This window comes from Rhineura floridana, chromosome 1 (genome assembly GCF_030035675.1).
Source record: "Rhineura floridana isolate rRhiFlo1 chromosome 1, rRhiFlo1.hap2, whole genome shotgun sequence".
NCBI classification, from domain to species: domain Eukaryota; kingdom Metazoa; phylum Chordata; class Lepidosauria; order Squamata; family Rhineuridae; genus Rhineura; species Rhineura floridana.
The window spans coordinates 178,909-200,950 of record NC_084480.1 but is presented as its reverse complement, the minus strand read 5'-3'; the positions used below and the strand labels follow the sequence as shown (position 1 = coordinate 200,950).

The following is a 22,042-nucleotide window of genomic DNA, read 5'->3' as shown; positions in this document are numbered from 1 at the left end:
CCACACCAAAACTTTTGCCATGTTTGGACTGCATTCTGTTACTATGTGACGGCCAGAGGACACTTTCTGTGGCCACCAAACACTCTTTCTGCCAGAGATCCAGAGGTAGAACTGCAGGGGCAGAGGTGGGCGATGGAGATTTTTGGCTGCTTCAGCCTTAGCAGCGGTGGCTCAGAACAGCAGGTAAAATGGAACTCTTGATGTGTGCAGAGTTTAGCTCCCTAACAGGATGAGGGGAGATGGCTTGTATGGCGGGGTCAGCCCCACTCATTCTTGTCCAATTCAAAGCCAAGCAGAATGAAGCTGAATGTTGAACCATTCAGGACAGACGAAAGGAAACACTTCCTCACACAGCACAGAGTTAAAAGTGGAATGCGCTGCAACAGGATGTAACAATAGACACCAACCTGGGTGGTTTTCAACGAGAAATAGACAAATTTGCGGCGGAGGTGGCTATCAACAGCTGCCAGTCCTACCTGCTGTGTATTCACTCCAGAATCAGAGGCAAACCTTTCAATTCCAGGTGCTGGGGATCAACAGCAGGAGCGAAGTCCTCCATGTGGACATCGTGTGAGTGAACTCTGGTAAGTGGGCTCCGGATGAGGCATCCAGTTTGCCACTGTAGGCCCAGGGTGCTGCACGCAATAGGCCTGATCCAGTGGAACTCTTGTTTGGAAGCCCCTGGAGTAGGCCATAGCCAGCAGTTGCTGCCAAGGGCTGTGGGGAAAGGGAGAAGCTTTGCACCTGGTTTCCACAAGATCAGGTAGCCAGCCTTTGCAGCTGTCAGATTCAAGCACTGATCTCAAACACTTTGTGTGCTTCTACTCAAGCTGGCGAAGCCTTGGCCTGAGCACCTTGCAGAGGTGCAATGAAGGAGGTTGTGGGAAAACGGGCTGGGTGTATGTAGGTCTTCGGCATGAAGTGGGAGGTGCTCAGATGGTGTGGAAGGAAGTTATGAGAGGCAGAGAGAGAAGGCTGCTTCAGGCAAGCTGGCGCTTAATGCTAGACTGTGTTCTCCTCGGTGCTGGCCGGTGTGTAGATGATGCTGGGCTTGGTTGATGGAGCATCCAGCCTACAGGGAGAAGGGGAAGAGGAGGTTGCATGTTAAAGCATGAGAGGAGCACATCTTCACCATAGGTTTCCCTCCTGCCCTGTCCTCCTCCCCCCCCCCCGCCTTGGCTTCTGCTGGCGTCCTTGGTATTATAGATTTGTCTTTCAGTTGGAGGAGGCCAGAGAGAGACAGAGAAAGGAACAGCTGTTACGACCCTACCCTGAGAAGTAGGAGGGCGGAGGGAGACTGAGCATACAGGCCAAAGACCTCATTGCTCCTTAGCAATAACTAGAAGAGGGCCCTGATGATGACAGAACCAGAGAACAGATCCAGGGGCTCATGTTGCAGTCTCTCTCACCTGTGGTTCTGGCTCCGGTGCTTCCAGACATAGAGGAGGAACATGAGAACAGTGATGCCAAACAGAGCCGCAAATAGAGCAGCCAGCACATCCCCTGCGGAAGGAGTGATGCATCAGTTCTGTCCTGGGGAAGGTGGCCGGTGGGTGCCCTCTGGGTGGGAAGCAAGAAGAGGCTCCACCAGGCATGGCTGGAGGAACAGGAGGTTGCTATTCCAGCCACCTCCCTGCGCTAGGGCTTGCAAGGAGGGGAACTGCAGCCCATGCATGGGTGTGTGTGTGCTGAGAGCAGCAAAGCCCTCCAGGGAAATAGCGGACAGAAAGAGACTGTCTGGCCATGATGGGCAGCATCTAGGCTATCCATGAGCCACTTGTATACTCACGCAAATAAGAGCTCATCTGTCACCTTCATATTTTTTTTGGCAGGGTGGGTGAAGATGGAATCAAGTTTTAAAATGCTACAGATCTGCTTCCAAGGGGGGAGGGGGATTCATGATGACACAAGGCAGCAGACAATCAACGCTGCACAAAGCTGAGAATTGGGCATTTGCGTCACGAGCTGGGTAAGTGGACCTCGCAAGAGCAGTGGGTCTTCTTTTCGGAGAGGTCTGGACCCACGCAGTGGGAAAGCAAGGCAGCCACAAGTGGGTAGATCAAACGGGTGCAAGAGGGTGGGCACGTACCTGTGTGAAGGGAGGACCCCACCTGCATGTTGGCACCTACAAACAAAATGTAAAGGGGAGGAGTCAGGAAGCAGGGAGGTCAGGCAGAGGCTCCATGTGTCCCCCTTGCAGCCTCCTCCTCCTCCAAACTGGGCATCCAGGAGCTCCTGATGCTGCTCTCGCTACTCACCAGCCACTAACCAGTGATAGATGCTGCAGGCAGAAGAAGGGAGGTGAAGGTGCAACCCCATGTCCTTCTCTTACATGCATGTCCTGCTCTTACCTGCACCCATGGAGTGATTCGGGCCTAAAACACACAAGGTGGCTCAGTTAATAGTTGTTGTTAAGAACCAGTGAGTGTGGGGTGAGAAGAGAGCGCGACAGGGCAGGTGAATTGAGCCTCAGCCTCGCCCTCTCACAAAGGACTCTCATGTGTGTCCAGTGACCTCGCAGCGGCCCTCATACAAGCACCACAACAATGTGTGAATGGAGAGGGAGCTTGAAAAGGACTATGAGATAAATGTGACCTGCTGCCCACTCTGGGGGCAGCTGCTGAAATGTCAAGGGGCGCCTTCTCTTCTTAGGCAGGGAGGGGAATGATTTGAGAGTCGCACCAAGAACAGGAGCAGGCAGGATGTGGCTGGCAGCAGGGGAGCATGTTTCAGGTGGCACACAGGCCTGTGCCAGAATGCTCACAGCTGTTTGGTGGGCACCCCTTGGCCAATTTTCAGTCACAATTTGCAGACTTTAGCTCCCTGGATCCCACAGTCCTTCATGAAAGGAGAGCCCAACAAGACCCAGGGAGAGGGCATGGGTTGGGCATAGGCATGGGTGAGAGAGTGTGCATATGTGTGGGCAAAGCAGCAGGGAGAGAGGGACGGGGCGGTAGAGCCGCCAGCCAAGGGCAGTACCTTCTTCAGAGGTCGGGTCAGGGTCTCTCCCTGCAGCAGCATCTGGGGTAGAGGGATGCCCTCCGTCTGCAAAAAGACCACAGAAAGTCAGGCCTGTGCCAGGAGCAGCTCATAAGAACATAAGAACATAAGAAGAGCCTGCTGGATCAGGCCAGTGGCCCATCTAGTCCAGCATCCTGTTCTCACAGTGGCCAACCAGGTGCCTGGGGGAAACCCGCAAGCAGGACCCGAGTGCAAGAACACTCTCCCCTCCTGAGGCTTCCGGCAACTGGTTTTCAGAAGCATGCTGCCTCTGACTAGGGTGGCAGAGCACAGCCATCATAGCTAGTAGCCATTGATAGCCCTGTCCTCCATGAATTTGTCTAATCTTCTTTTAAAGCCATCCAAGCTGGTGGCCATTACTGCATCTTGTGGGAGCAAATTCCATAGTTTAACTATGCGCTGAGTAAAGAAGTACTTCCTTTTGTCTGTCCTGAATCTTCCAACATTCAGCTTCTTTGAATGTCCACGAGTTCTAGTATTATGAGAGAGGGAGAAGAACTTTTCTCTATCCACTTTCTCAATGCCATGCATAATTTTATACACTTCTATCATGTCTCCTCTGACCCGCCTTTTCTCTAAACTAAAAAGCCCCAAATGCTGCAACCTTTCCTCGTAAGGGAGTCGCTCCATCCCCTTGATCATTCTGGTTGCCCTCTTCTGAACCTTTTCCAACTCTAGAATATCCTTTTTGAGATGAGGCGACCAGAACTGTACACAGTATTCCAAATGCGGCCGCACCATAGATTTATACAACGGCATTATGATATCGGCTGTTTTATTTTCAATACCTTTCCTAATTATTGCTAGCATGGAATTTGCCTTTTTCACAGCTGCCGCACACTGGGTCGACATTTTCATCGTGCTGTCCTCTACAACCCCGAGGTCTCTCTCCTGGTCGGTCACCGCCAGTTCAGACCCCATGAGCGTATATGTGAAATTCAGATTTTTTGCTCCAATATGCATAATTTTACACTTGTTTATATTGAATTGCATTTGCCATTTTTCCGCCCATTCACTCAGTTTGGAGAGATCTTTTTGGAGCTCTTCACAATCCCTTTTTGTTTTAACAACCCTGAACAATTTAGTGTCGTCAGCAAACTTGGCCACTTCACTGCTCACTCCTAATTCTAGGTCATTAATGAACAAGTTGAAAAGTACAGGTCCCAATACCGATCCTTGTGGGACTCCACTTTCTACAGCCCTCCATTGGGAGAACTGTCCGTTTATTCCTACTCTCTGCTTTCTGCTTCTTAACCAATTCCTTATCCACAAGAGGACCTCTCCTCTTATTCCATGACTGCTAAGCTTCCTCAGAAGCCTTTGGTGAGGTACCTTGTCAAACGCTTTTTGAAAGTCTAAGTACACTATGTCCACTGGATCACCTTTATCTATATGCTTGTTGACACTCTCAAAGAATTCTAATAGGTTACTGAGACAGGACTTTCCCTTGCAGAAGCCATGCTGGCTCTGCTTCACCAAGGCTTGTTCTTCTATGTGCTTAGTTAATCTAGCTTTAATCATACTTTCTACCAGTTTTCCAGGGACAGAAGTTAAGCTAACTGGCCTGTAATTTCCGGGATCCCCTCTGGATCCCTTTTTGAAGATTGGCGTTACATTTGCCACTTTCCAGTCCTCAGGCACGGAGGAGGACCCGAGGGACAAGTTACATATTTTAGTTAGCAGATCAGCAATTTCACATTTGAGTTCTTTGAGTACTCTCGGGTGGATGCCATCCGGGCCCGGTGATTTGTCAGTTTTTATATTGTCCATTAAGCCTAGAACTTCCTCTCTCGTTACCACTATTTGTCTCAGTTCCTCAGAATCCCTTCCTGCAAATGTTAGTTCAGGTTCAGGGATCTGCCCTATATCTTCCACTGTGAAGACAGATGCAAAGAATTCATTTAGCTTCTCTGCAATCTCCTGATCGTTCTTTAGTACACCTTTGACTCCCTTATCATCCAAGGGTCTAATCGCCTCCCTAGATGGTCTCCTGCTTTGAATGCATTTATAGAATTTTTTGTTGTTGGTTTTTATGTTCTTAGCAATGTGCTCCTCAAATTCTTTTTTAGCATCCCTTATTGTCTTCTTGCATTTCTTTTGCCAGAGTTTGTGTTCTTTTTTATTTTCTTCATTCGGACAAGACTTCCATTTTCTGAAGGAAGACTTTTTGCCTCTAAGAGCTTCCTTGATTTTGCTCGTTAACCATGCTGTCATCTTCTTGGCCCTGGCGGTACCTTTTCTGATCTGCGGTATGCACTCCAGTTGAGCTTCTAATATAGTGTTTTTAAACAACTTCCAAGCATTTTCGAGTGATGTGACCCTCTGGACTTTGTTTTTCAGCTTTCTTTTTACCAATCCCCTCATTTTTGTGAAGTTTCCTCTTTTGAAGTCAAATGTGACCGTGTTGGATTTTCTTGGCAATTGGCCATTTACATGTATGTTTAATTTAATAGCACTGTGGTCACTGCTCCCAATCGGTTCAACAACACTTACATCTCGCACCAGGTCCCGGTCCCCACTGAGGATTAAGTCCAGGGTTGCCGTCTCTCTGGTTGGTTCCATGACCAACTGGTCTAGGGAATAGTCATTTAGAATATCTAGAAACTTTGCTTCTTTGTCATGACTGGAACACATATGCGGCCAATCTATGTCCGGGTAGTTGAAGTCACCCATTACTACCACATTTCCTAGTTTGCTGCTTCCTCAATTTCATATCTCATCTCCAGGTCTCCCTGAGCATTTTGATCTGGGGGACGATAGATCGTTCCCAGTATTAAGTCCCTCCTGGGGCATGGTATCACCACCCACAACGATTCTGTGGAGGAGTCTGCCTCTTTTGGGGTTTCGAGCTTGCTGGATTCAATGCCTTCTTTCACGTATAGAGCGACTCCGCCACCAATACGTCCTTCCCTGTCCTTCCGATATAGTTTATATCCAGGGATAACCGTATACCACTGGTTTTCTCCATTCCACCACGTCTCCGTTATGCTCACTATATCAATGCTCTCCTCTAAGACCAAGCACTCCAGTTCTCCCATCTTGGTTCGGAGGCTCCTAGCATTAGCGTACAGGCACTTGTAAGCAGTGTCTCTCTTCAAGTGTCTTTGGCACTTGTGGTTAGGCCTGTGGTAATTTTGCTCTTCTGAATTTATATCCTGTGCCCCTGCTCTCACAATGCCTACTTCTAGGCCTACCCCTTTTAAAATTTCATCATTTCTTTGGTTTTTATCCCAGCGGGGAGGTTTATTCCGAACCGGACCTTCCTCAGCTCCTGTCGGGTTTCCCCCCTCAGTCAGTTTAAAAGCTGCTCTGCTACCTTTTTAATTTTAAGTGCCAGCAGTCTGGTTCCATTCTGGTTCAAGTGGAGCCCGTCCCTTTTGTACAGGCCCGGCTTGTCCCAAAATGTTCCCCAGTGCCTAACAAATCTAAACCCTTCCACCCGACACCATTGTCTCATCCACGCATTGAGACTGCGAAGCTGGGCCTCTGCTGCTCCCTCTGCTCCCTCTGCTGCCTCTTCATGGCTCATAGTGGTTTCTGCTTTTGCCCCGGGAATGGCAGCTCAAGCAGAGCGGGTGCACTCTGTGTGTGCGTGTGCAACAGGACTCTGCCCCAGCAGAAGGGCCGCAGAGCTACTGGTAAGGCCCCCCAGCCAATGCCCACCTGATTGCCCCCAAGAGCCAAAGCTATAACACAGGTGCAGAGTGAGGAGGGTCTTACTTTCTCCAGGGGCTAGACGCTCTCCTCCTGAAGGCTTGTAGGGATGTGGGGTCCCTGGGGAATCCCCCTCATCTATAGCAAAGGATCACAGGGAACTATTAATTGTCATATATACTTTCGATGCCTGCAAATACTCAAGGCAGCATACAACATTTTTTTAAAAAATCCTTTATAACCCCCAGTGGGAGTCTCCTCAGGTCCTTCACAACAACCATTTCATCCCAGGAATTTTCCAGATATCCCAGAATAGCTGAATGCTACTTCACAGTCTCCTGGAGGTATGCAAGGGAGTTTCCACCGTTGAATCCCCAGAAAGGTTGATTTGGTTTGTTACTTACTGGTGTCACACACACCAGTTTTCCTATAAAGGGGTCTGTCTTTCTTCCTTGCCATTGCCACTGCCACCAGCCACTTGAAAGCCCTGAGGGGTAGAGTTCAGTGGAAAATTCACTAATAGGCAAAAAAAAGGTGTGATTTAAGAACCTATAGCCAACAGATAGTGCTATTACACTTTTTAAAAGCAGAGAAATTGGGCAGCTATAGTGAATGCACCAGAGGAGTGGGAGACCTGACCTCCTCTCTGAGATATTGTATAAATGTGTAAAAATGCAAACACAATTTGGGTTGGTCTTTCACAGTCAAATCCATTTCCTGTGCAGCTTGGAAGAATTTGGATCAATATAATTGCTTTTCAGGGTTTCTCCCACCTTTTTATTCTACAGCAGGCACATGTAGTCTCTCACCTAAATTTAAACCAAAGCTGTCCCTGGCCACATCCACACCTGACCTTTATTCCACTTTAAACAGTCATGGCTTCCCCCAAAGAATCCTGGGAAGTGTAGTTTGTGAAGGGTGCTGAGAGTTGTCAGGAGACGCCCAATTCCCGTCACAGAGCTACAATTCCCAGAAGAGGGGCTGACTGTTCAACCACTGGCCACTGGAGCTCTGTCAGGGGAATAGGAGCCTCCTCATAACTCTCAGCCCCTTAACAAACTACACTTCCCAGGATTCTTTGGGGGAAGCCATGACTGTCTAAAGTGGAAAAAATGTCTGGTGTGTGTGTGTGGTTCCCTGATTAGCCAAACCAAACAGCTGTGAGTCTGACTTAGAACACTGACAGTTGGTTCTTACTGAGAATACCCACACTTATTATTGGCCCCAATGTTAATTTTCTTAAATTAATTAAAAATCAGCCAGGCATTTTTTAAACTTTTAAACTGCAGAAGATGAAAGTCAGAGTATAGGGCAAGGTCAGTAATAAGATTACAGGTATTTTGTGAACCAGTAATGTAGTAGCAAATTTAGAAGTGCAGAGTCCCTTCATGATAGTCACAGCCACACACACACTTTTTGGCTACTGAGTTGTAGCCTTCTCCCACAACAGCAGATGTCCATAGGAGCCAATCAGCATGAAAGGGGGGGAGTGTTAGCTACTGAAAAGAGTCTTCCCAGTGGCTGACACCTCCTTTCACTCTGATCAGCTCCAATCAGCAGGAATGGACAAGGAAGCATATTAAAAGACTCTTCTCAGTGACCAACACTCCCCTTTCATGCTGATTGGCTTGTAGGATGTTGGAAACATTGGGACCCTGCTCCCAAAAAAGTAAAGGGTCTAAGACCCCTCCGAGACCCTGGACGATTACACCCCCTCTATGAACTTGGCTGATTTTTAATTAATTTCAACGAACTATGAGAGCACTGACAAAAAAGTTCAACAGGAGTCTGGATTTCTCTCTCTCTCATTTTACACTGTTGAACTCTCAATTCTCTCTGAGTGTTTTGTGTATCACCATGAAAACCTAGAGAGCTGTTAAGCAAGTGTTTCTGAGTTCAGCACTATAAGTTTTGTAAGGTTTTGTTTTGAAATGAGCTTATGGGAAGCATCAGAATAGCATGGGGGGTATTTTCAATTTAACATTGCAGAATGCGAAAAATCCATGCTGGCTGTAGTATACAGCCACTCTCGTGGCTATATAATACACACACAAAAGGGGCTAGCAGTGGACAGGAGCCTTGTGTGGGTGGGACAATGCAAAAAGATCTGCTGTTGCCCACCTTATACAAACCAGTGTGCCTGCAACCCGAAACACACAACCCCATTGGTAGCAAGGGAGCTCCATACCTGTCAATGGCTGTCTTGGGAAGAGAGGCAATCATTTGCCACAGCTCTCCTGGGACTGACAGCTCTGGACAGGCAGGCAGGCAGGCAAAGGAATGGTCCTAGTCTTTGCTCTGCTCCATTAAAGGCTTCCTGCCCAAGCTTTGTGCTGCAGTCTAATATTATGATCCTTTTCACATACTCAGTGGCAGTAAGGTAGCCTTCACCCACCAGGTGTCTCTAGCAGTTTTGGACTGCACCTACATCTGTGAGATGGGAGTTACTCTCTAGCTCTTTTGCACTACATCAGGTTGAGAAAGGCTGTGGTGATTCTCCCCAGAAGAAACTCACATTCCACATTCTCTTTATGGCAATTGGATGACTAAGACTCTAGACCTCAGCAGGGGCACCCATAGCTGCTGTTCTTGACTCTGTCCTATTCATGTATGGAGTGGGAAGCTCCCTCTTTGAACATCAAAAGGGGCGCACAGGTGAGAGAAATTGAACTCTCACTGCCTTATCTCCCTAGGTATTCTGCAACCCAACCTGGCTCAGTCATGTCTAATGCTGTTCCCAGCTAAGGTGCTTCCAGGCAGGGTAGCTGCAGTGTTCAAGTAGAAGCACAAGAGGTCACACTTCAGGTAAGAATTAATGGTGACAGGTAACTGCAACTGAACCCCCCTCTTGATGTGCCCTCAGAGTAATGCTCTGACCCTTTGGCATGATTGGCAGCCTCTGTGCAGGCACCAAAGACCCCCTGCCTGCCTCCAAATCTCTTACGCATAAATGAATCAAACCAGGTAGTCCAATATTTCCCCTCTGTTGTCCCTGCAATGAGTTCATGATCCTTGGTGCTGGGTTTGGCTATTAAAGTCACATCCTCAGGCCAAGTTTTTTTCCCATGGATCACCTGGAAATTGCTGAGGGCCTTGGCAGACCACTTCATGATTTTTCTGCCTGTTGTAGCAATTGTAATGCACTGTGCTAGAAGCTGTATGACTTTATTTTTATTGCTTATTTATTTCTTAATATTGTATTTTATGTATTCCATAGAATTCAAATTGTAATGCAATAAAATACAGTGTAAGAAATAAAAGACGCAATTAAAACACAATAAAAAACCAATATAAACTTTTAATGTTTATATAAACATTAAATCTACGTTTAAACATTTAAAACATCTCCTGTCTTTGACCACAGATCAACATGCATGGCATGGACCACCTGAATGAAGAAGCTTCAGATCACAGCTTGAGAACCCCCTGGTTTAAGGCTTGTCCTCAAAGCACTCTGCAGATATGATCTCAGTCATCCTCAAAAATCCCATGAAACCCCTTCTTTCTTCCTTCCTTCCCAAACGTAACTGCCGTTTTGTTTCTTCTGCTCCCAGCCCTCATGATGCAGGTGATCCCATGCATATTTACTCAGAAGTAAGACTCATCAAGATCAATGGGATATGTGTGTAGGACCGCAGCCATAGAAGCTTTATTCCATGCACCTTTACACAAAAGGAAGCCTGTGGTCGATATGGCACTTACCTACAAGTAAGCATCATGGTTTGCAACCTGGACATCCTTATTTGTTTCACCTCTCCATACCAGGTGTCTCTCACCAATATCACTCATACTGAGAATGTCCAGGCTGTTGAGGAGGAAAGACTTCTGCTTGGGGGGGCATTAAAGGGGGCAACAAAATGAGAGGGAGGGAGAAAGGAAGCATGGAGGGTGTAAGAGGGGAATGATAGCAACTGTAATAGGGTAAGAAATTAAGAGCACTGCTTATCAAGTTGTCTCTTGTCTGACTGACTCTGTGCCTAGACAGACTTTGAGCACGCGCCCACACAAGCAGCAACAGGGACAGTGCCAGGAGGGCCACCAGAATGGAGATGAGATGGCCACTGTCAGGACAGGATGGACCTTGGCTCTGATCCAGCAGCAAGGCTGTTCTTATGGTCATAATAGCTGCAGGTCCAAGTGACCGAGTAAGAACAAGGAAAGCAAGATGCTGGCCTGGGGGCAGGGTGTGGGTGTGTTTCCTGGCAAGAGACACAGAGCCCCTTAATGAGAACCAAGGAGGTGACCTCCTATTAAACCACAATTGGCTGCATTTATGGGATGTATTTATCTCATCAATGGGAAGAGGAGCCCAGCCCACACAGCCATATAGCTAGCTGGTTCCCCAAAAGCCCGACAAGATGGCAGGGAGCCAGCCTCTACTCTGAAGGGTGCATATATATTATATTAAAGATTCTTAACAGAGCTGCAAGTGCAGCGCCTGGCATCTTCTCTCAATGCCCAGTTGACGCTTCCTTCACTCCCATGCCACTGGGATGTCCATGTTCAGGGAGCCTTCTGAATGGTACAGGGGTATGGATCTTGCCCTGCACGTCAACAAGTGCGGTGCCTGCATCACCTTTGACTGCCCTCTGTCCCCCTGGAGCAGAGAGGGGATCCTGCTGCCCACCCTGAGTTGGTGACAGAGCACCAGAAGAGGTGATCAGCCAGTGGCACCAGAGAAACAGACTCAGTCTACCTCTGTAACATCAGGAATCTCCTCAGCAACGTAACAGATGCCCCTGGGTAACATCCAGGCCAGGCAATGGTGGCAGAGCCGAAAAGCCTCCTGGGTGCTGCTAAGCAAACAATTCTATCGCTGGCTTCCTCAGAACAGCCCCGCCCGTCACACGCCCACTGAGCCGTGCCCAGGGCAGCCCAGCTGGTGGGTGGGGCACGCCTTGTCTAGGGGTGGAGGACCTCCCTGGACGCGGCAGGCTGTTCAGTGAGGGCAGGCAGCAGAGCAAACAGCCCTGGGAGTAAGGAAAGATCAACAAGCCTTGCCTGATAACAGGATTGTTCCACCTGCTCCTTAGGAGGGGACCGTGTGCTTTTCGCGGGAGGGAAAGATGAGGCTGGAAGATGGCAAAGGCTGAAGGAAGGGAGAGACAGGAGAGGAGAGGACTGTGTCTGTCCCACAGAGGTAGAGCCTGCTGCTTACAAAAGAAGGCTTTACAAAAGGTAACCTTTGAGAATACTCGGGATGGAGGGATTTATCCTCGGCTCCAAAACGAGACCAAGACTGTCATTGATTAGGTGGAGCTGGGCTGGCCTCCTGTCTCACAGCTGCCACCAGCACACTGTAGGCAAAATGGGCCAGTGGGAATTGGTTCTGCTTTGACAGTTAGGAAGGTTTTCCTGATGTCCAGTCGAGATCTGGCTTCCTGCAACTTGAGCCCATTAGTCTCTGTCCTGCACTCTGGCTCTCCTGTGTGGCAACCGTTCATGTACTTGAACAGTGCTATCATATCTCCCCTCAGTCTTCTCTTCTCCAGGCTAAACATGCCCAGTTCTTTCAGTCTCTCCTCAGAGGGCTTTGTTTCCAGTTCCCTGATCATCCTCGTTGCCCTCCTCTGAACCTGTTCCAGTTTCTCTGCATCCTTCTTGAAGTGCAGGATCCAGAACTGGACGCAGTATTCAAGATGAGGCCTAAGATGATGGAGAATCTTCCCAGTCCTTTGTATCCATTCAAACCATGCATTCTTTCAGACCATCTTTCCTGCAGGGAACTCTGCACGTGCTCCAAAACTCAGGGCTTTATGCAAACAGATAAACTGTAACTAGCAAAGTTAGATTGACTTTTTCATTTTATTTGGAAGTTTCCGTGTGTGATTTGTTGCCTTCCTTTTTTTTTTACTTCCTTTTCCCGAAATAAAGCCTTCATTGGGTTACAATATAGATTGTTTATTGAAATAGCTGGGTGTTCTAACAAAATCAAAGGGATCCACATTCCCCATTTACAGACTTAGAGAGTAATAGAACAAGGAAGAGAAGTAAAAGGACAGGGACTCAGCTAAGAGAAAAGGCTCATCAGTGAAAGCCTGAGAGAGAGAGAGAGATAAGTATTTAAGTGCAGAAAGACAGAGAACATCACTGGGAACATCAGGGAATTACACTTCCAAAGACAGGAGCAGTTACAGGGAAAAGGGCAGACCTGTGGCAAAGGAGAACAGAGAGCAAAGGGAACATCCAGTTCTTCATCATCATTATGGCTGCTAATCTGCCTCCTGCTAACGGCACCCAGAGAAAAGGAACAAATGTTCCATGCCAACACGAGGCCAGGAAGATTTCTGAAGTGAGACCCGTTGAAAATCTCCACCTGACCCTTCTAAAGGGAGGAGTGGGGGAACTGCTGCCCCTCCAGAAGTTGTTAAGACTCAAAATCCAGGAATCATGAGAGCAAATCCAGCAACATCTGGAGGGCCACAGGCCACCCCGTTCCTCCTCCAAAGCAATGAAGTTGTGAGCCTCCTGGTTCCAAGGCAGGGCTTGCAAGCTGAGCCCAGGGGCTGGCTCCCTTACCAGGTGGCTGAGCTTCTTCTGGGCTGCGCAGCATTGGGAAGCTTGCCAGGACTTCTCGGCCATGCAGACTTTGTGGCAAGCGGAAGTTGCTCTGAATGGCCTTGTCATCATCTCCCCAAAGGGTGTCCTCCAGCACTGAGATCTGTAATGGGAAGAGGCAGGTCACCCAGATGGACCAAAGGCCAAAAGCAACACTCCCGAGGATCTAGAGAGAGAGTTGGTGCAGAGGGAACGGAGAATCCACGAGGACCCCAGGGAATCCCCAGGCATCACACTGCTATGGAAGCCAAGGGCGCACACGCGCGCACACACACACACACACACACAGAGGTTCTTTTACCCAGACAGACCTGCTCTTGTGACAGCCAAATGGTCTGGTTAAAGACCGTCCAGTTCACCGTCTGGTAGCAAGGTGGAGTGGTCAGTGAGCCGTTATAGCGGAAGTAGCGGTCGAGGCTGTCAGGAAGCAACTTGGCTACATCAAAGCCAGCTATAAGAGATTCTTCCTCTGAGAAGGGAAAACCTCAGTGAGGGCTATTAATAGCAAAGACATCCAGATGACATTATCTAAGCACAAAATAAAGAAAGACGTGATGATAGGAGAATATGAGGGGAGCCCTGTGGTAGCAGGTGGATCAGGCCCAAGGGGGCCATTTAGTCCTGCCTCCTATGCTCACAGCGGCCAACCAGGCGATCATTACGGGGAGCCCAAAAGGAGGACCTGAGCGCAATAGGAACTCTTCCCACTTGTGATTCCCACCAGCCGAGGTACGACATAGCCAGGATGGCTAGTCGACATCGATAGCTTTATCCTCCATGAACTTTGTCTAATCCTCTTTTAAAGCCATCCAAGTTGGTGGCCTTCAGTACCTCCTGTGCAGAGCTTGGAAAAGTTACTTTTTTGAACTACAACTCCCATCAGCCCCAGCCTGGCTGGGGCTGATGGGAGTTGTAGTTCAAAAAAGTAACTTTTCCAAGCTCTGCTCCTGTGGGAGCAAATCCCATAGTTTTAACTATGCGCTATGTGAAGGACTTCCTTTTATCTGTCCTGAATCTTTCAACATTCAGCTTCACTGGATGGCCCCATCAAGCTCTAGAAGAGTTCTGGAGAGGAAGAAAAACCTCTTTGCCCTTTTTCTCCACACCATGCATAATCTTACACCTTTATCACATCCCCCCCAATATTTTTTTCTCAACTGACAAGCCCCAAATGTTGTAATCTTTTCTCATGAGGGAGTTGCTCTAGCCCAAAAGTACCCGAGACCCCAAAACATCAGTACAAGAGCAATGTAGAACAATATTCATGGAATCACAGAATAGTAGAGTTGGAAGGGGCCTATAAGGCGATCAAGTCCAACCCCCTGCTCAATGCAGGAATCCAAATCAAAGCATTCCCGACAGATGGCTGTCCAGCTGCCTCTTGAATGCCTCCAGTGTCAGAGAGCCCACTACCTCCCTAGGTAATTGGTTCCATTGTTGTCTGGCTCAGTTAGGAAGTTTTTCCTGATGTCAAGTCGAAATCTGGCTTCCTGCAACTAGAGCCCATTATTCCATGTCCTGCACTCTGGGATGATCGAGAAGAGATCCCAGTCCTCCTCTATGTGACAACCTTTCATGTACTTGAAGAGTGCTATCATATATCCCCTCAGTCTTCTCTTCTCCAGGCTAAACATGCCCAGTTCTTTCAGTCTCTCCTTCCAGGGCTTTGTTTCCAGTCCCCTGATCATTCTCATTGCCCTCCTTTGAGCCTGTTCTAGTTTGTCTGCATCCTTCTTAAAGTATGGTGTCCAGAACCAGTGCCAAATAGAGGGCAACTAGTACTTCATTTGATTTGGAAACTATAGTTCTATTAATGCAGCTTATAATTGTATTTACCTTTTTTGCAGTCATATCACACTGTTGGCTCATATTCAGGTTGTGATCAACAACAATTCCAAGTTCCTTCTCGCATGTAGTATTGCTGAGCCAAGGATCCCCCATCTTATAACTGCACTTGGTTTATTTTTCCTAGGTGTAGAGCTTTGCACTTGAAAAATGGAAATGGACTGCCTTCAAGTCAATTCCGACTTATGGCGACCCTATGAATAGGGTTTTCATGGTAAGCCGTATTCAGAGGGGGGTTACCATTCCTCTGAGGCTGAGAGGCAATGACTGGCTGAAGGTCATCCAGTGAGCTCATGGCTGTGTGGGGATTTGAACCCTGGTCTCCCGGGTCGTAGTCCAACACCTTAACTACTACACCACACTGGCTGCTTTGCACTTATCCCTGTTAAATTTCATTCTGTTGTTTTCAGCCCAATGCTCCACCCTATCAAGATCCCTTTGAATTGTTTCTGTCTTCCAGGGTATTAGCTATCCCTCTGAAGTTTGTATCATCTGCAAATTTGATAAGTATTCCCTGCATCTCCTCATCCAAGTCATTAATAAAAATGTTGAAGAGCACTGGGCCCAGGACCGAGCCCTACGGTATCCCACTGATTACCTCCCCACAGTTTGAGAAGGAACCATTGATAAGCAATCTTTGAGTACAATTCTGGAGCCAACTGTGGCTCTACCTGATAGTTGTTCTATCCAGCCCACATTAAGTTGACTTTCTATTCACAATATCATGGGGCACTTTGTCAAAAGCTTTGCTGAAGTCGAGATATATTATGTCCACAGTATTCCCATTGTTTACCAGGGACCGATCAAAAAATGAGATAAGAAAGAAAAATGAGATTCCACAAAAGCTAGAATGCAAAGCAACATTCCAGAACACCATGTCCAGATGAGCTAGAATACAGGGAGATGCAGCTGTGGATATACACTGCCCATGAGACAGCTGCGATCACAGTGCCTTGCAGAAAGCATTGCCTCCCTAGATGAGAAGTGACATTAGTTGAGCAAGAACTCTACTGGATGTGCATCATTTGTCCCCAGCATGCCTGTATGCACCTCTTGGCTGCAGAGAACTGCGGGAGGCTTCTTGTCATCATCTTTCTTACCTTCCTCATGGATATCATTCAAATGTTCAAGGATGTGTTGATATGGCTCATTTTCCTCTGACCCAACCTGAAACAGTAGTTGAAAGAGCCTGTGAGAGTTTTGTGTGTTTAGCCTTGTGTGAGCTGCAGACAAGGTGCAGATGGACTTCTCCAAAGCAGTCACCAGTGGCCCCTCATTGGCTGAGAGTACAGTACAGACCACACAGCACTGTTCCCCTGAGCCCTCCTCCACCTGCCCTCTCTTTCTGCCATCATCACCTGAAGAAATGCAGCCAGCACAGCCAACCCTCCTGGCTCGCCTGCCGCCTCCTTGAAGCTGCCAAAGTGGGAGTTGTAATAAACCACGTGAATCTGGAACCAAACAGAAAGAGCATCGCTCAGCACTCCCAAAGCTGCTTCTGAACTTTTTCCAGCTCTGCAATATTCTTTCTGTGGTGAGGTGACCAGAACGGTACGCAATATTCCAAAGGAGACCACAGCACAGATTTCTATAACAGCATTATGATATTAGCAGTTTTATTTTAAGTCCCTTTCCTAATGATCCCTAGATGGAAGTGTTTGCCTTTTTCACAGCTGCTGCACACTGGGCTGACATCTTCAACAAGCTGTCCACCACGACCCAAGGTCTCGTTCCTGGTCAGTCACCACTAGTTCAGACCCCATGAGTGTATATGTGAAATGATGGGGGGGGGGGGCTCCAGTGTGCATCACTTTATATTTCCTTACATTGAATTGCCCCTTCATCCCATTTGGAGAGATCCTTTTGAGTTCTTCACACAACCTGCTTTGGTTTTCACTGCCCTGAATAATTTGGTATCATGTACAAACGTGGCCACCTCACTACTCACCCTTAACTCCAGATAATATATGAATGAATAAAAGGGCTCTGATCAAGAATGATCAAGGGGATGGAGCGACTCCCTTACGAGGAAAGGTTGCAGCATTTGGGGCTTTTTAGTTTAGAGAAAAGGCGGGTCAGAGGAGACATGATAGAAGTGTATAAAATTATGCATGGCATTGAGAAAGTGGATAGAGAAAAGTTCTTCTCCCTCTCTCATAATACTAGAACTCGTGGACATTCAAAGAAGCTGAATGTTGGAAGATTCAGGACAGACAAAAGGATGTACTTCTTTACTCAGTGCATAGTTAAACTATGGAATTTGCTTCCACAAGATGCAGTAATGGCCACCAGCTTGGACGGCTTTAAAAGAAGATTAGACAAATTCATGGAGGACAGGGCTATCAATGGCTACTAGCCATGATGGCTGTGCTCTGCCACCCTAGTCAGAGGCAGCATGCTTCTGAAAACCAGTTGCCGGAAGCCTCAGGAGGGGAGAGTGTTCTTGCACTCGGATCCTGCTTGCGGGCTTCCCCCAGGCACCTGGTTGGCCACTGTGAGAACAGGATGCTGGACTAGATGGGCCACTGGCCTGATCCAGCAGGCTCTTCTTATGTTCTTATGTTCTTATGATCACCTCATCTCGAAGATGCTATCATGGAACTGGGAAAGGTGCAAAAAACGGCCACCAAAATGGTCAGTAAGGAGGTTCCATTTTCCTCATAAGGAAATGAAGCACAAGAACATAAGAACAGCCTGCTGGATCAGGCCAGTGGCCCATCTAGTCCAGCATCCTGTTCTCACAGTGGCCAACCAGGTGCCTGGGGGAAGCCCGCAAGCAGGACCCGAGTGCAAGAACACTCTCCCCTCCTGAGGCTTCCGGCAATTGGTTTTCAGAAGCATGCTGCCTCTGACTAGGGTGGCAGAGCACAGCCATCACGACTAGTAGCCATTGATAGCCCCGTCCTCCATGAATTGGTCTAATCTTCTTTTAAAGCCGTCCAAGCTGGTGGCCATTACTGCATCTTGTGGAAGCAAATTCCATAGTTTAACTCTGCGCTGAGTAAAGAAGTACTTCCTTTTGTCTGTCCTGAATCTTCCAACATTCAGCTTCTCTGAATGTCCACGAGTTCTAGTATTATAAGAGAGGGAGAAGAACTTTTCTCTATCCACTTTCTCAATGGCATGCATAATTTTATACACTTCTATCATGTCTCCTCTGACCCGCCTTTTCTCTAAACTAAAAAGCCCCAAATGCTGCAACCTTTCCTCGTAAGGGAGTCGCTCCATCCCCTTGATCATTCTGGTTGCCCTCTTCTGAACCTTTTCCAACTCTATAATATCCTTTTTGAGATGAGGCGACCAGAACTGTACACAGTATTCCAAATGCGGCCGCACCATAGATGTATACCACGGCATTATGATATCGGCTGTTTTCTTTTCTTTTCTTTTTTTTATAATTTTTATTCAAATTTTCAGAAGACAGACAAAACAAAATCAAACAACAAAAACATAATAATACAATAAAAACTCTTGACTTCCGATGCTCTCCTCTAAGACCAAGCACTCCAGTTCTCCCATCTTGGTTCGGAGGCTCCTAGCATTAGCGTACAGGCACTTGTAAGCAGTGTCTCTCTTCAAGTGTCTTTGGCACTTGTGGTTTGGCCTGTGGTAATTTTGCCCTTCTGAATTTATATCCTGTGCCCCTGCTCTCACAATGCCTACTTCTAGGCCTACTCCTTTTAAAATTTCATCATTTCTTTGGTCTTTACCCCAGGGGGGAGGTTTATTCCGAACCGGACCTTCCTCAGCTCCTGTCGGGTTTCCCCCCTCCGTCAGTTTAAAAGCTGCTCTGCCACCTTTTTAATTTTAAGTGCCAGCAGTCTGGTTCCATTCTGGTTCAAGTGGAGCCCATCCCTTTTGTACAGGCCTGGCTTGTCCCAAAATGTTCCCCAGTGCCTAACAAATCCAAACCCTTCCACCCGACACCATCGTCTCATCCACGCATTGAGACTGCGAAGCTGGGCCTGTCTGGCTGGTCCTGCGCATGGAACCGGTAGCATTTCAGTGAAAGCCACCTTGGAGGTCCTGGCTTTCAGCATCCTACCTAGCAACCTAAATTTTGCTTCCAGGACCTCATGGCTGCATTTCCCCATGTCGTTGGTGCCAACATGCACCACGACCACTGACTCCTCCCCAGCACTGTCTACCAAACTATCTAAACGACGGGTGATATCTGCAACCTTCGCACCAGGCAGGCAAAACACCTTGCAGTCTGCATGCCCATCACACACCCCATTGTCTATGTTCCTAATGATCGAATCACCCACTACAAGGATCCCTCCACCCCCTGGAGATATATCCTCAGCACGAGAAGGAACGGGTCCCTTCTAAGGGATCGTTTCCCTCTTCCTCAGGTGGATGCTCTCCTTCCCCGAGACCATCGTTCTCAATGATAGCAGAGGAGCTATCATCCTTGGAGTGGGACACAGCTATAACGTCCCTGAAGGCCTCCTCCACACACCTCTCTGCCTCTCTCAGCTTTTCCAGGTCAGCCACCTTGGCCTCAAGGAAATGAAGTCATTCCTGGAGAGCCAGGAGCTCATTGCACCGAGAGCACACCCATGACTTCTGTCCAACAGGCAGATAGTCATACATGCTGCAGGCAGTGCAAAACACTGGAAAGCCCCCACACCCCTGCTGGCTTCTTACCTGCATAGTTTTGTTTAAGGTTTATTACGTTAATGGGTTGGGGACTGTGGTTTAGTTAAGGTCAGGGAACAGAAGGGCAGAGTGGGGGGCCCTGGCCTCCTCGCCCTGCTGCCAAACTCGCTCTGCTGCTTAACTCTCCTTGACACTTTGTCAGCTGGGGCTCCCTCTAGCTTGTGGAGCAGGCTCCCTCACTAGGGTGCTCTGAATTTATATGTGTGGCTGGTCCCTCCCAGCTACTGCTGCCAGCCAATGATGTGTTAATTGAGGCTGATGGCTCAACTATCAGCTGGGGCTTAACTCTTTAGGATTATCTCAGGCTTCCTTCCGTTGAAGGCAGGAAGGCAGGCTTCCTTTCTTAGCGAGGGGCAGCGCTGTTTAAGGACTTTTCTTTGTTTGTTGTTTTCCCACCTAGAACTGCCTGACCTTTCTTTAACCTAGGGAAACAGAGCTTGTGGTTGTGTTTAAGGATGGCTAAAGCTGCCCTTTTTAGCAAAGACTGAGCTGACTCTCTCCCTGTATGTATTGGTGGGGTTTCCTTTTCCCCCTTCTCTCTGACTGGAATTTAGTCTTCTTTACAGTGTCCCTTGAAGCTTTCCTGCTAGGGTGGTGTTGAAAACTAGCTTTCTATAGGCTTCCTTCTCCTAGGATCTGTCTCCTAAGATATAGGTTCTTCCAGGATTTGGCTCCTAGCTCAGGGTGACCTTAGGCTGCCCTTATTTCTTATTGCTCTGAGCTGTTTTAATTCAATTAAAGAATGAAATCAATGGGAGTTACTTACCCTCTTTTCGCTCTGCTGCTTAACTCGCCTCATTTGGGACTTAAAAATATTTTTTTAAGATGACTAAGGGGTGGGGTGGGGGATATGATAAGAAGTTTATAAAATTATGAATGTTGTGGAGAAAGCGGGGATAAAAGTGTTTCTTCCACATAACACTAAAACTCAGGGCCACCCAATTAAACTGACTGGTGATGAATTTAGGATGGACATAAGAAAGTCCCTCTGCCCCCAACACATAATGAAAACAGAATTTGCTGCTGTTGGATAGGAACACAGGTGGCTGCTTGATGCTAAGTCGGACCATTGGTCTCAGTACTCTCTACACCAGTTAGCAGAGGGTCTCCAGGGTTTCAGGCAGGGATATTCCCAGTCCTGCTCAGAGATGCCAGTGGGGATTAGATCCCAGGAGCTTGTGCATGCCAGACACATGCTCTGCCCACTGAGCTATGACCCTTCCGGGGCGTGGTGATGGCTGCTCAATTAGAAGCCTTAAGGAGGCCTCAGAGAACTTCATGGAGGAGGAAGAAGAGCGGGAGAAGTTGCTCAGCAGCTTTTAGCCTGGATAACAAAATTGAACCTCCATGCTCTGGAGCAGTCAGCCACTGGATGTTGCTGCTGCTGAGATATCAGTGGGATGCTGCTGCTTGTGGTCTTCCAAGAGGCCTCTGGTTGGCCAATGCTGGACTAGAGGAACATCTGATGTATATCCACCGCAGCCCTTCGTATGTCCTTAAGTGGAGCTACCTCTGCTTTCATTGGAGTCCTTTTGCTTTCATGCATAAGGAGTTGGTTCAGGGCAGAGAGAATGAGGGATTTCTTTATACAATGCATTATAACGGATGGGATTCCTTGTCACGGTCATATGATGATGAAAGGATGAAAAAGTGGAGGAGGAAGAGGAGGAGGAGAGAGGTCTGTCAATGTTTATCCATCTTAACAGCAGTGTACTCAGTCTGCCTCTGAGTACAGGAAGTGGGGACATACCTCAAGAGGAAAGGGCCGTAGCTCAGGGGTGGAACATCTGCGTCATGCGCAGAAGGGCCTGGATTCAATTATCAACTGCACCTCCAGGCAGGGCTGGGAAAAGCCTCCATCTGGCACCCTGGAAAGACACTGCCAGTCAGTGCAGACAGTACTGAGCTAGATGGACCAATGGTCTGACTCTAACCCTAACACAAACCGATGCGGCGGCATCTGGTGTTCCTTAAAGGATGGCCATCACACCTTCAGGGTCTCCTCTGAGGTTCACAAAGGAATCTAGCGGGGACTTCCCAGGAGGATCGCTCCGCCTGTGCTGCCTCTGGGACGGGCTCCCGTCTTGGTGGAAACTTTTTCAGTTTTAAAACCAGTCAGAAGGGCTTTTTGACTGGGGAAAATTTCTTCCGGATAAGGAAGAAACGTAGAGATTTTCCACAGAGCTTTGTTGTGTTTGTTTGAGGCTGGAATTCTGTGAAAGAAGGTCTTCCAGCAGCTCGGACGGAGCTAGGATTTCCAACCAGCTCAACTGATTAAGTGAGCTGTTTTTTTTTCTTCAAA

General features: G+C 47.9%; 1 protein-coding gene across 1 annotated transcript in view; it reads right to left on the bottom strand.

The window, feature by feature from the left end:
• Nucleotides 1-1,002: 1,002 nt before the first annotated feature.
• CA9 (carbonic anhydrase 9) overlaps nucleotides 1,003-22,042 on the bottom strand; it is a 64,971-nt gene continuing 43,931 nt past the window's right edge. The window contains exons 5-13 of the mRNA XM_061607337.1: nucleotides 16,437-16,529; nucleotides 16,179-16,245; nucleotides 13,545-13,702; nucleotides 13,166-13,336; nucleotides 10,452-10,503; nucleotides 2,980-3,045; nucleotides 2,090-2,125; nucleotides 1,410-1,503; nucleotides 1,003-1,072 (exon numbers count right to left, since the gene is read on the bottom strand). Coding sequence (XP_061463321.1) covers nucleotides 1,003-1,072; nucleotides 1,410-1,503; nucleotides 2,090-2,125; nucleotides 2,980-3,045; nucleotides 10,452-10,503; nucleotides 13,166-13,336; nucleotides 13,545-13,702; nucleotides 16,179-16,245; nucleotides 16,437-16,529 — 807 coding nt within the window. The remainder of the gene's footprint in view (nucleotides 1,073-1,409; nucleotides 1,504-2,089; nucleotides 2,126-2,979; nucleotides 3,046-10,451; nucleotides 10,504-13,165; nucleotides 13,337-13,544; nucleotides 13,703-16,178; nucleotides 16,246-16,436; nucleotides 16,530-22,042) is intronic.